Source organism: Oncorhynchus masou, chromosome 2 (genome assembly GCF_036934945.1).
Source record: "Oncorhynchus masou masou isolate Uvic2021 chromosome 2, UVic_Omas_1.1, whole genome shotgun sequence".
Lineage (NCBI taxonomy): Eukaryota > Metazoa > Chordata > Actinopteri > Salmoniformes > Salmonidae > Oncorhynchus > Oncorhynchus masou.
Window position 1 is genome coordinate 33,554,486 of NC_088213.1, and position 17,308 is coordinate 33,571,793.

The following is a 17,308-nucleotide window of genomic DNA, read 5'->3' on the forward strand; positions in this document are numbered from 1 at the left end:
TAGGGACAGCCGGTGTAAGGCCGAGGCGGCGAGGAGGAGAGAAGCAGCCTGTGCCTCAATGCAGTCCCTTAGGAAGATCCCACCATCTAAGGCTTAGGGATAAGGGTAATACAGGGGCCTTATGTTGGGCATTACCATGGACTTAAGGCAAAGAGTGAGATGTATGCATACATTTCATTGTTGATTAATTGGGGCAAGCCTTGGAGAAGAGCCCCTGTTCATTCTGCCTGAGGACTACAATGGTTCCCCCATCGATAAGCACGTCCCCTGTGCAACATCAAAGGCCCTCCCTGATTTATCAATAAGAAGCCTTCCTTCCCACATTTTCCTTTAACTTGCTTAGCATTTACACCATTGATTTTCCAATAAGCACCCATACCCTGCGGTGGCTGGCCAGGCCGAGGCTCTGTGAGATGGCTCAGACTCACACAGACAGCCCTCCTGAAGGACAATGGGAGATGGGGGGGTAGTGGCTTTTTGGGGGGTTCATGGGGTGAATGAAGGGGGGGGGGCTATTTCTATTTTTCAAGGTCTCCCCTCAGCTAGAAAGCCTGTGGTCTATGTGTAAATGGAGGGGGGGTAGGGTAGGGTTCAGGTCCAAGCCCGATGGGGGTGTTCTCAGCTGGGGCTGGGCCAGAGTTAATTCCCCAGGAGACCCTGGTTCTCCCTGGTCCTCTGGAGGCCTGGCCCCCAGGCAGGTGATTGTGCATGCTTATAATCAGATGGATCCTTAGCCTTTAATTCCTCCCTGGCTTGGCCGTTAAATCCCACATAATGAAAGGGCCCATAAATAAAAACTTATCTCATTTTCCATCCCTGCAAAATGACAACCAGACCCACTCTCTGACAGGGTTCATTAGGACCTGGGCCCTTTCAATAGGCTCAACCTTATCTGCTCTGTTAAGGTGCGGGAGGAGAACATAATGCTTTTTATGCCTCTAAGTCAGAGACAGGAGAAAAGAGGGTCTGGCATTTGACTTCTGTAGAAGAGGTGTGAGGATGGGTGGGAGGACTGCCCCCTATGGCCAGGCCTTGTGTAGTGTGTATGGACATGCAACCTCCCTCCCTTTCTCCCAGAGTCCAGGAATCCATGCTTTTCTTCCCTCTGATTATCTCTTATTGTGAGTTGAGGCTTGTTTTGGCTGCTTATTGTTTGTCTCTCAGCCCAGTGGGCCCGGTGAGGGAGGGAGAGAAACAGAGAGAGTGAGAGGGGGAGGGGGGAGAACACAAGTGCAGGGTTGGAAAGCACAGGCCATGGCAGGAATCCTGTTGTTTTCCTTTAGCAGCAGCTCAGATACCAGTATGCAAAGGAAATGTCCAAGTCATTTGCATAGTACAGTGCCTAACCTTGGGCTTTAATGTCAGCATACTGCAGGCAGTACTACCTTTACTGGCATGATTCATCCTTTTAATGTGTGTTTATTATAGCACAGCGACACTTTGCCCCATACTTCCCTCTTTGCCCTTCCAGCGCTCCTGTCAGTCTGTCCATCTCCCTCATTTAGTGCCTTTGAAAGATTGAAGCTTTTCCTGCTCTAAACAGGTGTCGCTTAGCGAGCAGACCTCCTGAAGACAAACTGGGAGATAGCTTTGTATCAGCTGGCCCATCTGCGACTCTCTGACTCCAGACAATCCCATTGCACATCAGTAACCACCACAGGTTATTGAATTAGACCATCTTGATTTTAAAGAGCAATCCTGTTTTCTAGTAAGCAGTGGACACGCTGAGCTGGCTCAGGCCACGGCTCAGCCTCCATCACTGGCCAGGGGTCATCCTCCTCTCCTCTCCCACTCTAATTGCTTTAGACACATGACAAGGACGTGATGCTAATAGATGCATAGTGCACACACATATAGTTATACAGTAGCTACATGCTACTGTTTAAACTCCAGGAGCCATCAAGGGATATTGGACAAAGGACTGGAGAAATGTAGTGAATGAGGGATGTAAAGTAGTAGTTTAGGCTGGTGTGTTGTGTGTTTTTCCACCCCACCCCTCTGTGGGCTAGCTAGACGCCCCATGTAGCAGGCAGTGATGTGGGCACAGTGTTCGGGGCATGGTCAGGACAGACAGTGATGTGGGCACAGTGTTCGGGGCATGGTCAGGACAGACAGTGATGTGGGCACAGTGTTCAGGGCATGGTCAGGACAGGCAGTGATGTGGGCACAGTGTTCGGGGCATGGTCAGGACAGGCAGTGATGTGGGCACAGTGTTCGGTGCATGGTCAGGACAGACAGTGATGTGGGCACAGTGTTCGGGGCATGGTCAGGACAGACAGTGATGTGGGCACAGTGTTCGGGGCATGGTCAGGACAGACAGTGATGTGGGCACAGTGTTCGGGGCATGGTCAGGACAGGCAGTGATGTGGGCACAGTGTTCGGGCATGGTCAGGACAGACAGTGATGTGGGCACAGTGTTCGGGGCATGGTCAGGACAGACAGTGATGTGGGCACAGTGTTCGGGGCATGGTCAGGACAGGCAGTGATGTGGGCACAGTGTTCGGTGCATGGTCAGGACAGACAGTGATGTGGGCACAGTGTTCGGGCATGGTCAGGACAGACAGTGATGTGGGCACAGTGTTCGGGGCATGGTCAGGACAGACAGTGATGTGGGCACAGTGTTCGGGGCATGGTCAGGACAGGCAGTGGAATCTGGAGGAGGGGCTGATGGAACAACAGATTACAGGAAAATGTGTGAAGGAGATCCATGTTCAGACTGGATGGTGCTCATCTCATACTCATACATACTCATACTTCCTCTCATTAGACAAATCACCCACTGGAAAGTTTGTTCCTTTTTTTGTAGTTAGCTGCAAAATATGATCCAGGTGTCTTTTGTTTCATGAATGAATGAGTTATTTTATTTTTCTGTTAGGCATGGATTTTTTTGACTAAAAAAATTTCATTCGCTGTGGTTTCGTTTACCTCAGTCCATTTGGTTGAAATGTTACTATCCCCTCTCTCAATATAGCAGCCAGCTACAAATCATGTCTGTCTGGATCAAGTAATCCTCTTAATAAGCCTACTATCTTTCATTCTGAATGCAAAGCAACAGAGAGGTCATCAGTGTGGCTCTGTCTGTGTGGAGTACAAACAAGGAGAGCAGGTGGACATGGGCTGACACCAAATGGTTGCCGACCTTCACTGTTTTCAGTGGAAGATCCTGCAACTACTACACCCGCCTTGTCTTCATTACGCTCAGATAATGCAGTTAAACATACAATATCGGGCTTCTTATCAAACCAATTATGTGCATTAATTACACCTGATTAGAATTCACTCCTCCAGTCAGGGCAGACGGTCATAATTAGCAAATCCAGTCAAAATACAAAGGTGCTAAAAGACTCGCCCTGTTGTTTGAGTAGCATAAGTGCATATAGAGTGGGGGGGTATTTTCTATCAGACATGAATGAAGAGCGAGGCAGACATGATCAATCTCTCCAGTGTGGGCCAGCCCTCTCTAGTTAATATGATAGGGGGTGGGGGTAGAGCCACACTGTCTGATCACAGCTACAATTTGCATCCCTAAGTAAGTAAATAAGTAAATAAATCAAGTGGCGGCAGCGAATGTGCTAATCAGCCGGGACATGGCGGCTGGGCTGAGCATGTTGCCGGGAAACTTTGCTCATGTAATATTCAGTACTGGCTGGGTTAAAGGGCAGGCCAGAGTTATTGGTTTCAGCCCGGTCGCCCCCCTTTAATCAATGCTGCCTGCATCCCTTTAATACAATTATTAGCTCAGCAGTATCTCGCGCAATCATTTTATCTCCTCGCCACTCTAAATTGCGGCCTGTGTATTGCTGGGCCACTGGTGCTCAGGGCATGGCCAGCTCCTGAAAGCACAGCTCTCATTTATTCTTTCAGAGGCAGAGGATGGCTGGAGTGTTTGAAACCAGGCTGACCGAGGAGGTGGATGCCAGATCTAAACACAGCTGCATTTCAGACCCAACCCAGATGGTGTATTTTGGGCTTTACTGAAAACATTGCCTTTTCTCCTCTCCTCCTCTTTGAGAGAGTGTGTATGCGAGGACACAAGTAATTACCTGCGTTGCATACTGCGTTGTGTGCACTCAACGAGAGAGAGGAGTGGGTGATGTGTTTTTCTATGCATGATTTCTCTTATTTCAGTAGGAAGGGAGAGGGCTGTAAAATGGCTGTGAAGTTATCAGCAGTACCCTTCACTTCTTCTCTAGTTATGTAAATGTATCATGTCCTGATGGGTGGTTTCTCTGTGTCTAATTATCGCACAGTGAATCTATTTTATCCATTAAGTTAGGCCTGTTTCTCTCTCTTTCTGACTGGAAGTTAATTAAAAACGGATGTAGGATTTGGAGAATGTAAGATTAGGGGTGTTGTTTGGAAGGTGAAGATAAAAGATGGTAACTTCCTGAAATGGCAGGAAGATGAATCGTGGGACGACTTATTAGTGCTCGTCTCAGGTATTGTGTTTAAGTACCTAATCAAACATAATGAGCCCTCTGTCATTTACCTAATTAGATCTCACACTTTTGGCTTTCACCCGATGCACTATACATTAAATGTGTTCTTCTCGCCTGGGTTCTATAGATAGATGTTCCTTTGATGAAGGTGCTTTTTATCCCCACTTACGTGATGAGAGCATTAGAGGAGGGGAAAATATGGAAGTACTTAGGATGAGAACAATGCTATGGGTTATGTTTATGAAAGGAGTTTATACAATCTTAGGAAGAGAGACTGTATATGTGTGTGTCCTTGTTGTTGCATTACCATTAGAGTCTCTTACCAATCTCTCTCTCTCTTCTCTCTCTGTGTCTTCAGGCCTGGATGCGATGAACACCTCATGTAGGCATCAGCATGGACAGCTGTGAGTCTCCCGTGGTTTCTGGGACAGACAATGGGCTCGGCTCCTCCACCACCTCCCAGCAACAGCAGCAGCAGCAGCATTACCCTCTGCAGACCTGGAACGATCACTCTAACTCGCAGGTCCCTCCCAGCAGCCAGCCCTCTTCCCTGGAGCCCCTGTCTCTCTCTGCACCCTACCCCTCTGTGAGAGAGCCACAGCAGCAGCAGCAGCAGCATCCAACCCGGACCCCACCCCTGGCCCACAGCGACAGCTCCGCCTCAGGCCAGCTGCACCCCAGAAGAGAGGAGCTCAACGAGGAGCAGGAGGGAGTGAGCTGCGGAGAGGAAGAAGAAGAATTGGAGGACTTGGATGAGATGGAGATCGACAGCTGTTTCCCAAGTCTGCAGCCCTTCCCCGGAGTACCCATAGCTCCTGGAGGAGGGGGCATGCCCACGCTGCTACGCCAGCAGCCCAACCGACGAAGGGGTTTGGTGGAGAGCGGGAGTGAGGAAGGAGAGGAGGAGGAAGAAGAGGAGAACAGTGATGTGGAGAACCTGGCTGGAGAGATAGTCTACCAGCCGGACGGCTCAGCCTACATTGTTGAAAGTCTCAGCCAGCTGATCCAAAGCGGAGGGGGTGCGGTGCCCGGCCTGCTCCCCACAAACTCTCTCCCCGTGGCGGGGAAGCCGGGGGAACCTGCTGGGACCTCATCCTCGGTGTACCCTCAGATCATCAACACGTTCCACATAGCCTCGTCGTTTGGGAAGTGGTTTGGTTCCTCAGACCAAGGTTTCCCCAATACCTCCACCCTGGCAGGCCTCAGTCCTGTCCTGCACAGTTTCCGCGTCTTCGATGTGCGGCACAAAAGCAACAAGGATTACCTGAACAGCGACGGGTCTGCCAAGAAGTCCTGCGTATCCAAAGATGTTCCCAACAACGTGGATTTCTCCAAATTTGATGGACTGGCCCTTTATGGCAAGGGAAAGCCCATCCTCATGTGTTTTCTCTGCAAACTGTCCTTCGGCTACCCGCGGTCTTTCGCTACTCATGCCGTCCACGACCACCGCATGACCCTATGTGAGGACGAGAGGCGACTGCTGGGGGACAATAAGGCGTCTGCCATCATCCAGGGCATCGGGAAGGACAAAGAACCACTCATCAGCTTCCTGGAACCAAAAAACAAGAGCTTTCCTATGCCGGCACCCTCCACCATGGTCCCCATGAACTCTGGCCAAGGCTTCTATGGCACGTTCAGTGGGATCCACCTGGAGGCAGGGAGCAGCAGTGGGGGCAGCGAGGCCCTCCTGAACAAAGACTCTGACTCCTCTGGCCTCCAGCAGCAGCAAGGCTCCCTCCTCTCTCTGGGGGGGCTGGGCAACCCCAAAGCACCTGCTCTTACCTCAACCCCAGGCCCTGCCAAAGACTCCAACACCCTGCCCAAGCAGGGAGGGAGAACAGAGGGGCCTGCTGGGAAAGAGGGGATCCGCAGGCGGGAGCACGGGGACAAGGAGGGGCGAGAAGGCAAGGTACGTTTTGCTAGCCAGGAGGGGGGCTCGGAAGAAGAGGAGGAACTGTTATTAGAGGAAGAGGAAGACGAGGTGGAGGAAGAAGGAACTGCGCTGGCCTGTGTTGGTAACAGTAGCAGTGGCGGTGGAGAAGTGGGGAAACCGGCTGTATCAAACCAAAGCATTTCCAAATCTCCTTTATTAATACCTAGTAGCGCTCTCCAGCCTACTGCCTGCCCATCTGCAGCCAGCCCCACGCTCAACAGCAAAGCTCCAGCTTCCACTTCTTCTTCCTCTGTCAGGGAAGAGGGCTCGGCGTCAGACGGTGGGGGGAGGACCTCGGAGCTCCCTCTGAGCTTTAACTGCCAGGGGCCCACTGTCCCCATGGCGATGGCAGCTGCAGCCAGCAGAGGGAGCGAGGACGTCGCCGCGGGCACCTCCTCACCTCTGGCCTCCAACGCCTCCGCCGACGAAAGTGCCAATCGAGATAGTGCCACAGCTCCTGAACCAAATGATTGCCCGGCAGAGGGAGAGGAGGACAGCGGAGCCCTTCTGCACCATCACCACCTGCACCATCACCACCACCACCTCCACCCCTCAGCCCACTCCCACTCTCACCCACACCCCCACCCAGGGGGGTCCTGTGAAATGGGCGGTGGCGGTGAGTGCCCTCAGAACCACGGGCCTGGAGGAAGTGGGGTGGAATGCCCCAAATGCGACACCGTCCTGGGCTCCTCGCGGTCCCTGGGCGGACACATGACCATGATGCACTCGCGCAACTCATGCAAGACACTCAAGTGTCCCAAGTGCAACTGGCATTACAAGTACCAGCAGACCCTGGAGGCCCACATGAAGGAGAAGCACCCAGACTCCGGTGGCTCCTGTGTGTACTGCAGCAGTGGCCAGAGCCACCCGCGTCTGGCCCGAGGAGAGAGCTACACCTGCGGATACAAGCCCTTCCGCTGCGAGGTCAGTACTTCAACCTAGTCAGTTGAAGATCCAACCTAGTCAGTTGAAGTACTGACCTCAGCTTAATGACTAGTATACTGACAGGTGGTAGGACTTTGAATAGAACTTTAGCACAATGTGAAATATGTTGATATGTTGACATGTTGACTGATATGACATATCAATCAACATGTCATGATATGATTTATATTTCATGGACTATAAGTTAGAGGCAACAAAGATTTCCACTTTACAACATGAGCAAAAATGAACGTCCTCTCTCTATTTTCTAGGTGTGTAACTACTCGACCACCACCAAGGGCAACCTGAGCATCCACATGCAGTCGGACAAGCATCTGAACAACATGCAGACCCTGCAGAACGGAGGTTCCATCCCCTCCGCCGAGCAGCAGGTGTTTGGCCAGCACCCTGGAGGGGTCGGAGTGGTGACCGTGCCCTCTGTGACCCAGGCCAGCACCCACCACCCGCCACACCACCACCACCCCGCCCAGTCCTCCGCCCACCTGGCGGGGCCCTGCGGTTCCCCCTCGCCCACCAAGCCAAAAAGCAAGCCCACGTGGCGCTGCGAAGTGTGCGACTACGAGACCAACGTGGCACGGAACCTGCGCATCCACATGACCAGCGAGAAACACATGCACAACATGATGCTGCTGCAACAGAATGTGACCCAGATGCAGCATGGTCGGCTGGGCCTGGGGGCCATGCCCTCTCCCTCCGAGGCCGAGCTCTACCAGTACTACCTGACCCAGAACATGAGCCTGCCCCCAGGCCTCAAGATGGACCCGGCTGGAGCTGAGGCCCAGTTCCTGCTGGGAGGCTTCCACCTGGACCCCAACATGGCCGCCTTGGCCCCCCAACTAGGTGAGCTCCCCCAGTCTGCCTCTGCAACAGTGGAACAGTGGGAGCCATTCTGGCTCTTCCCTCAGTACTGACTCAGGTCACCACAGAGAAGGCAGACTGCAGTTCAGTACGAGTTCACAAGGGGTGGGATCGCTCTCACTGCTACCAGCTGTTTATTTTTAACCATGAAATACACAGTTATAAACAGTATGTGTCTAAATGGAAGATTCAGCTTTGATTTAAAAAATGCTTAACTTTTTAGCCCATTTAGACATAGGCTAATTGTGTTAATTTATTTACTGAATGTGTGTAGCGTGGCCAGTAAATGAATGCATGAATGGTAAGTCATTTTATATTTACATTCAATGATTTTTAGTTTTAGTGATGAATATAGAATATAAAACAATCCCCATGAGAAACAGCAGAGCAGCCATTTCTCTGAGCCAACATGCAGGCAAAGGGTTAACCAGGGAACACATTAGCCCTCCCTCCCTCTCACACACACTCTATACACACAATCCTATCTTTCATGTTGGCAGCGGTCTCTTTCTTTCTGTTTCTGTTGCCCGGAGGTACACCTGCCCTACTGAACTTAACATCATTGGCCCTTTTTCCAGGCAAAGAGCCCCATTGAGATAAAAGAGGGGAGGTGAAACAACGGCAGTGTATAAAACAGATTTCTAGAGGGTGGACCTGACTCACAACAGTCCCTTTCTGTCTTAGTGTAACAGACAACTTGTTAGTTGTTACCATATGACAGTGTCTCTCTCACCAATGTGCTGGAGCTGAATCGATATCTTCCCCGTAAAAGAGGGGGTCCTCTCCGGACTGTGGCCTTGGTATTAGGATAGTGTTTCACTCCGCCTCGGCTGAGAAGAGTGGACCTTTAGACCCAAGGCTAGTGAAGCTATCGGTGGAGCTTCAGTTAGGGACTTTTTGGGTTGATTTTAGAGAAAGCTGACCCTGGTTAAAAAAACGACCCAAGCCATTAGAGTTATGAAAGCTTTTTTGTCTCCATCAGTTATTAAGCGGTGTAGGTAGAACTTCTCTGAACGCTCCTTAATAGCCTCAAATATGCCCCCCAAACTCACACATCCACACTTCACTTCACTTCATAACACACGTAGGAGTTTAGTTTACATTTCCAGTCTATGTCACTCTATCTGGGTCACACTGACTGGGAAAGTCCCCCTGTGATACCTTGTTTTCCTCACAATAGGCTGCGGGAGGGAAAGAGGAAGAGAGAGAGAGAGAGAGCAGCTCAGTGAGCCTTCCTCTTGTTCGCCCATGTCCTCCAGGCCTCCGCTCCTCTGAACATCAGCGTTTTCATGTCATTATTTCCAAACTGCCACTGAACTCCGCCACTGAAGCTCTCTTTTTTCCCCCAACGTTGTAATTGCAGCTATAAATTTTATCTTGGTCAAAGAAGGGAGGAGTAGAGGGCCCAGTATGGGTAATTCAGCGGCATAGCTGAGTGTTTGGCGTGCCAGTTACAACCCTACAGTTTGTACAGACTTGTCTCCAACTGTCGCCGGTTCAAAGACACGAACAAGAATTGATTGCTGTGACTAATTTTTTATCCCCTCTCTTGCCATCTGGTTCATTTTCCTGTGAGGGAACGTTTAATAAGCATGTTACACGGAGGCAATGATGAGGCATTACTCTCAGCCCTAAAACGACCACAGTGTCATCCCGAGCCACACACATTTTGATTGACTGTACACACTGATACTCTCCATCACACACACACACAACTCTAGCGTCATAACTCTGTCTGTGCAGCTCGAGGACAGATAGTATCCGTCTGTACCTCCCTCCCTTTAGTCCTCTTTTCCACTGTGTCCTTCTGACTTTTGAGGACATTGTTAGACCGAGAGGGAGATGACAAATCCTGACCTCACACGATCTCCCCCTCTTGATAATCCTTATCCCCAGGACTGAGCTGCTGCAGATACAGAGAGGGGGGGGGGGCTTAGTTATTGTGTGCTCTACTTTGTTGTCCTATATACTGCCTGAATGCTGCAGCATCTAGGTAGAGCTCTCTGAAAATCCAGCCAAGCTGGTCCACCACTAATCTTTTGGAAGTTCCACCAAGCCCTGTAGAGACACGTTAATATATTTACAGCCTGGACTTGGACTCTGCTTATGTCAAAGAATAGAGTTTCCAAGATTTCCCAATGATGTGTGTTTATCTCAAGCCTTTTAATATTATTTGAAAGTGAAAATATTTCCACAGCGTCCTGCCTCCCTTTCCTTAAACATTGATACGGACTGACAACGTCTCAGTCAAAATATTCTAGGTTATATTTAACAGAGGCCTGCTTACATCTAAAACACATGTAGGGACCGCAGACTGAACCTATTCTCACACAGCCGTGAAGGCAGAGGTAATCACTCTGTCTGTGTCGGAGCATGGAGTCTACAGTGGAGAAGAGTGTGAGAGCCGCACAGGAATGAGAGAATAAGGATGAGGAATGGAGAGGAAGAGATAGAGATAGGGGTAGTAACTAGTGAGGTGACAGAGAGAGAGTGTGAGAGAGAGAGAGAGAGAGAGATAGGGGTAGTAACTAGTGAGGTGACAGAGAGAGAGAGTGAGAGAGAGAGAGAGAGAGAGAGAGATAGAGATAGGGGTAGTAACTAGTGAGGTGACAGAGAGAGAGAGAGAGAGAGAGAGTGAGAGAGAGAGAGATAGAGATAGGGGTAGTAACTAGTGAGGTGACAAAGAAGAGAGAGAGAGAGAGAGAGAGAGAGAGAGAGAGAGAGAGAGAGAGAGAGAGAGAGAGAGAGAGATAGAGATAGGGGTAGTAACTAGTGAGGTGACAAAGAGAGAGAGAGAGAGAGAGAGAGAGAGATAGGGGTAGTAACTAGTGAGGTGACAGAGAGAGAGAGAGAGAGGGAAACAGAGAGAGTGAGAGAGAGAGAGAGAGAGATAGAGATAGGGGTAGTAACTAGTGAGGTGACAGAGAGAGAGAGAGAGAGAGAGAGAGTGAGAGAGAGAGATAGAGATAGGGGTAGTAACTAGTGAGGTGACAAAGAGAGAGAGAGAGAGAGAGAGAGAGAGAGAGAGAGTGAGAGAGAGAGAGAGAGAGAGAGAGAGATAGAGATAGGGGTAGTAACTAGTGAGGTGACAAAGAGAGAGGAGAGATAGTGAGGTGAGAGAGAGAGAGAGTGATAGGGGTAGTAACTAGTGAGGTGACAGAGAGAGAGAGAGAGAGAGAGGGGGAGACAGAGAGAGTGAGAGAGAGAGAGAGATCGAGATAGGGGTAGTAACTAGTGAGGTGACAGAGAGAGAGAGAGAGAGAGGGGGGTAGTAACTAGTGAGGTGAGAGAGAGAGAGAGAGAGAGAGAGAGAGATAGGGGTAGTAACTAGTGAGGTGACAGAGAGAGAGAGAGAGAGAGAGAGAGAGAGAGAGAGAGAGATAGAGATAGGGGTAGTAACTAGTGAGGTGACAGAGAGAGAGAGAGAGAGAGAGAGATAGATAGAGGTAGTAACTAGTGAGGTGACAGAGAGAGAGAGAGAGAGAGAGAAGGGGGGCCCTGGCTGGAGAGGTGGATCTGTGAGTGATTTCAGAGGGCTTCACAGAGGTCTCCCTTTCCCGGCTATAAAAACTCAGGTAATGGAGAAAAGTCAGAGAGCAGGCTGCATACTGCAGCAATAAATAAAAAGAGGCTGCTGGAATTAATTTAGTGTAAAGCCAGGCAGGGTCAGGCAGTGCTCTCCGTCTGGGCAGTGATAGATTAAAGATCAGCCCCAGCCACTCTTACCTCACTTTTACCGCCTCCTCCTCCTCCTCCTCCCCAGACTGTAGATATGGTTGTTTCTGTTGTTGGATCTGGATGCGTTGTTTTTTTAACTTCCCCCTCTTCGCTCAGTACCGAGGAGGATTCATCTGGTAGGTGTCTGTATCGATTTAGCAGCTATGCGGAGTCGAAAGAGGCAGGAGAATCCAAAGAGAAAAGTGGATTTTTTGTATTATTATTCTATGGACAAGGGCACTGGATTTGATTTACAGTAATGTATGCTTGGGAACTCTTTAGTTCTCTTGTAATGATAGAATAACTTTCTTTTTCTGCGGAGCTCATGGCCTCTGGAGTTGATTTAGTGGCGGGCCGTGAAAGTGCACCAGTCCAAACAGGACGACGTGTATATCCTTACTCTGGCAGTGCAACGTTTCTGCACCCTGCGAAAAAGTCCAGACTTTCTTTCTCTCGGCTCAAAGGAAGGATAATCTTGATTTAATCAAATTAGGTACATAAATACACACATGCACATTATCCTCAGAGGAGTATTGGAACTAGAGAGCAAATCCACTTTGACTGCAGAGGCAAACATGGCTCTTTGTTGAAAGTTGAACCGTACACCTTTCACTTTTCCAAGGACATTTTTCCATGCTGAGGGAGGCTCAAAGAACTGAGAGCCCCTTTGGAAAACCCCATGCTTCCACCCCTCTAAGAAACTCTAAATAACTCCTGATGTCCAGAAAAGTACATGCAAACACAAAGTGAAATAGATTGATAGCTAGATATAGATAGATATATAGAATAATCCCTGAAAGCTGTACTTAGAATTCAAAGTTTGTGAAATTTGAAAATAACCAACTGACCGTGTGCGTGTAACCAACTAAGCACTTTCTCTCTCTCTCTCTCTCTCTCTCTCTCTCTCTCTCTCTCTCTCTCTCTCTCTCTCTCTCTCTCTCTCACACACACACACACACACACACACACACACACACACAATTTCTCTCTCTCTTCCCTCCTCTCCCTCCTTCTCTCTTTCTGTCCCCGGTGCTCAGTAGGTGGGGAGATCCCCATGGACATGCGGCTGGGCGGCGTTGGTGGTCAGTTGGTGTCTGAGGAGCTGATGACCCTGGGGGAGAGCTTGTCGCAGACCAGTGACCCCTCCCTCAAGCTGTTCCAGTGTGCCGTGTGCAACCGCTTCACCACCGACAACCTGGACGTGCTGGGCATGCACATGGGTGCTGAGCGCAGCCTGCCCGAGGAGGAGTGGCGCGCCGTGGTGGGCGACTCGCACCAGTGCAAGCTGTGTCGTTACACCACACAGCTGAAGGCCAACTTCCAGCTGCACTGCAAGACCGACAAGCATGTGCAGAAGTACCAGCTGGTGGCCCACATCAAGGAGGGGGGCAAGGGCAACGAGTGGCGCCTGAAGTGCGTGGCCATCGGCAACCCGGTGCACCTGAAGTGCAACGCCTGCGACTACTACACTAACAGCCTGGAGAAGCTCCGCATGCATACCATCAACTCCCGCCACGAGGCCAGCCTCAAGCTGTACAAGGTACGTGCCTCACCTTCACCTCTCATCCCTCCTTTCACCCTACCGTTCTCCCCTTCCACCGTTCGTCCCTCTTCTCTTCTTCCTTCCTAACGTTACATTCCTCCACGGTACTCCACTGCAGACCTCTGGATTCTGCTCCACTGCGAGCCTCTTCCACCAGTCATGAATGATGGCCCTGTTGTCTAACCCTTCTGTTCACAGGGCCCATAGAGAGGAGTGGGGGGGCTAGAACATAGCAGGTGGATCCGGGTAAGGAGGATAAGGGGTGAAATCACTAGAAGAGAGATGAAGAAGTGTGAGGAGACAGAGGTTTGGTGTTAACACTCCTCGGAGCAGGAAAGGCAGAATCGTTCTCGACAGCCGTATTGATTTTCGCTGGACTTGGAGCTTCACCTTCTCCTCTAATCATTCCATAATAGCCAATGGATGAACACTCTCTGAACAAATGGCCATAAATCTAACAGGCCTGATTCCACTTAGGCACCTATCCTGTGTGTCTGCGGCTAGACTAGGGCTACTCTGTGTTTAACCCAACCTGGCATGGCTACATAGATGGCTAACACAATCACACACACACACTAAGACGTAAACAAACACATACCATTCACCCAGGCATTCACACACCCACACAACTGTAGCTCATCACACTGCTCTGTCCCCAAACACACGGTGCCTTTATTTACACAAAGACTCTGCTCCATTCTCAAGTGTCAGGCTATTGGAAAGGAAATGGGCAAAACAAACAATATATTCCACGGGTTTTATACGAGCTTAACTCTTATTTTCTGTCCTTTTGCAGTATAACTGCTCTTGGCAAATAGTGTAATATAGGACGGGGGAAAAATGAGGAGACATTATTGTGTTTTTAATCACATTAAGAAAGCTAGGGTAAAATATACCAATTGAGAACCCTCTCCAAACGCCTGTCTCTCTGGCCCTACTGAAAGGCCCCTGCTTTATGAATGGTTCCTGGGATCCGCTGATGTTTTTATTGCAGGTTTCCTGTCTGCAAGGCCTTTGTAGTGAGAGATCCTACAGTAACGGATACCAACAAAAAATCAACACTTAGAGGGAGGTGTGAGGCTCTGCTCCCAGGTTGACCATTAGGAGGGCCGGAGGGAGCAGGCCGTGTTGACGCCTGGTCAGGGTAGGGACCCGGCCGGCGTCCCAGCAGCCTCTGGGCCTGGAGAGAGACAGAGAGCAGGGTTATAGAGGAGCAGGACTGGAGCAGTGTCTCCACCACTCATGCCCAGACATGTAGCCCGGATATTTACAAATACCACACTGATTAAAATATGTAACACAATCTGTAGGACACGTTGGGCCTGGCCTGTGGAGGCAGAGAGGCTGAGAGGGGCCTCCTAGTGCCCCAGGCTGGGTTCATCCTCACGGGGCAGGGGTAACCCTGGGTGTTCTCTGTGCCACTGAGACTGACGGGGCACTCTGCTCACACTTGACCAAAATAGATGGGCCCTGACATCCTGCATATCCTCCTCACACCTGAGGTGGAAAATAATGTTTTGTCTGTAAAGAGAGTGAAGAGTTTATATAACATTGTCTGTCTGTCTGCCTTCCACTTTATCATGTGCCAAAATGGTGCTTTACTGTAGAAAGTTATACTGTATGTGGTAATACGACTGGATTAAATATGTACAACACATCCTAGCATGATCGTTTTCCACCACTTAAGCCTCTTAAGATGGCTCCATACTTCTTAAAGCCAATTGATCTCCAGAGAAAGGGAAGTATCTGTCCAGGAATGACCTGAGCTCTCACCCCCGGAACACAGAGCCCGGCTGGCCCTCGCGAAGCAGGCAGCTCCCATCACTCCAGACATGTGTAGTGGCGAAAAAAAGATGTTCACAACTTGACAAGAATTATTACTGCATTTCACAACCCACAAATGTGATTAGTGGATGATAAGTACATGGTTCTGAGGCCTAGCTCACTGCATCACGGGTTGGCTCCCCACTTGACAATGGCACAGCCTTTGTGACGTGTTGGATTTCCAGTCCTTGTAGGCTGACAACCAGCCAGGCAGGCAGAACACCACAGCACAGCAAGCCCTTGAGCTCAGCCACAGCCTCAGCCTTTGGCTCAGCCTGGCAGATTATCCAAGGATGAAGAAAGGAAAAAAAGGAAAATAATTTCTTCTTCCCAAAAGAAATGTGATGCGAATAGCAGCATTTTTTAACCTTTTTGGGGAGAAAATAAATCATCAAGTCAGCATAAACAGGCTGTAAGATGTGGGAGATCCTTGGGACACTTCACCCAAATCAAAACTGGTTTGCATTAAACAGGCCCTTTGTGTCCACGGCTCCGTATAAATTGGAGCCTGTAATTACTGGAATTAAAAAGGAAGGTTTAAACTGAGGGCTAAGCTGGATGGGATAATTTGAGAGTCTGTGGTATGTGGCCCATATTAGGGCTTTCTAAAAATACCCCCCACCCCACGTATTGGAATGTTCCGAAAGCCCACGGAAAACTTGAGAGAGGCGTCCTCACCGCATGGACCACCACGCAGTGGGGGTGATGCTGCAGCCTCTTCCTGACTCCTTTGTGCTGGGTTTGGAGACAGTGGGGGTGATGCTGCAGCCTCTTCCTGACTCCTTTGTGCTGGGTTTGGAGACAGTGGGGGTGAGGCCGCAGCCTCTTCCTGACTCCTTTGTGCTGGGTTTGGAGACAGTGGGGGTGATGCTGCAGCCTCTTCCTGACTCCTTTGTGCTGGGTTTGGAGACAGTGGGGGTGATGCTGCAGCCTCTTCCTGACTCCTTTGTGCTGGGTTTGGAGACAGTGGGGGTGATGCCGCAGCCTCTTCCTGACTCCTTTGTGCTGGGTTTGGAGACAGTGGGGGTGATGCCGCTGGGTTTGGAGACAGTGGGGGTGCCGCAGCCTCTTCCTGACTCCTTTGTGCTGGGTTTGGAGACAGTGGGGGTGATGCTGCAGCCTCTTCCTGACTCCTTTGTGCTGGGTTTGGAGACAGTGGGGGTGAGGCCGCAGCCTCTTCCAGACTCCTTTGTGCTGGGTTTGGAGACAGTGGGGGTGATGCCTGGGTTTGGAGCAGCCTCTTCCAGACTCCTTTGTGCTGGGTTTGGAGACAGTGGGGGTGATGCTGCAGCCTCTTCCAGACTCCTTTGTGCTGGGTTTGGAGACAGTGGGGGTGATGCTGCAGCCTCTTCCAGACTCCTTTGTGCTGGGTTTGGAGACAGTGGGGGTGATGCTGCAGCCTCTTCCAGACTCCTTTGTGCTGGGTTTGGAGACACTCAAACTGGAGCATCACTTTGGCTGCAGTTGACACACCCCTAACACACCCCTCTGAACTTTCACCTTCCCTTCACGACTCCCCACTCACTGTCGGCTTTGTAGTGGCCGTAGTGATGTCATGTTGGTCACCCATAAGCTCAAGCAGATGGCCCTACACTACAATATGCAGGTCACCCCAAAGTTAAGCTCTCTTATATTGGAAGCTTCAGCTCCCCCACTCTCTCTGGAGACACTCTGGCCTGGAGACACTCTGGCCTGGAGACACTCTCCCTGGAGACACTCTCCCTGGAGACACTCTGGCCTGGAGACACTCTCCCTTGAGACACTCTCCCCGGAGACACTCTCCCTGGAGACACTCTGGCCTGGAGACACTCTCGCCTGGAGACACTCTGGCCTGGAGACACTCTCCCTGGAGACACTCTGGCCTGGAGACACTCTCCCTGGAGACACTCTGGCCTGGAGACACTCTGGCCTGGAGACACTCTCCCTGGAGACACTCTGGCCTGGAGACACTCTCCCTGGAGACACTCTGGCCTGGAGACACTCTCCCTGGAGACACTCTGGCCTGGAGACACTCTCCCTGGAGACACTCTGGCCTGGAGACACTCTCCC

The 17,308-nt window shown here is 50.5% G+C and overlaps 1 protein-coding gene across 1 annotated transcript in view; it reads left to right on the top strand.

Moving 5' to 3' along the window:
- Positions 1–14,835, top strand: part of LOC135552978 (zinc finger homeobox protein 3-like) — a 78,361-nt gene extending 63,526 nt beyond the window's left edge. The window contains exons 2-6 of the mRNA XM_064984968.1: positions 4,798–7,296; positions 7,569–8,157; positions 8,450–8,476; positions 12,930–13,432; positions 14,746–14,835. Coding sequence (XP_064841040.1) covers positions 4,834–7,296; positions 7,569–8,157; positions 8,450–8,476; positions 12,930–13,432; positions 14,746–14,835 — 3,672 coding nt within the window. The 5' untranslated portion in view covers positions 4,798–4,833. The remainder of the gene's footprint in view (positions 1–4,797; positions 7,297–7,568; positions 8,158–8,449; positions 8,477–12,929; positions 13,433–14,745) is intronic.
- The last annotated feature ends 2,473 nt before the right edge of the window (positions 14,836–17,308 follow it).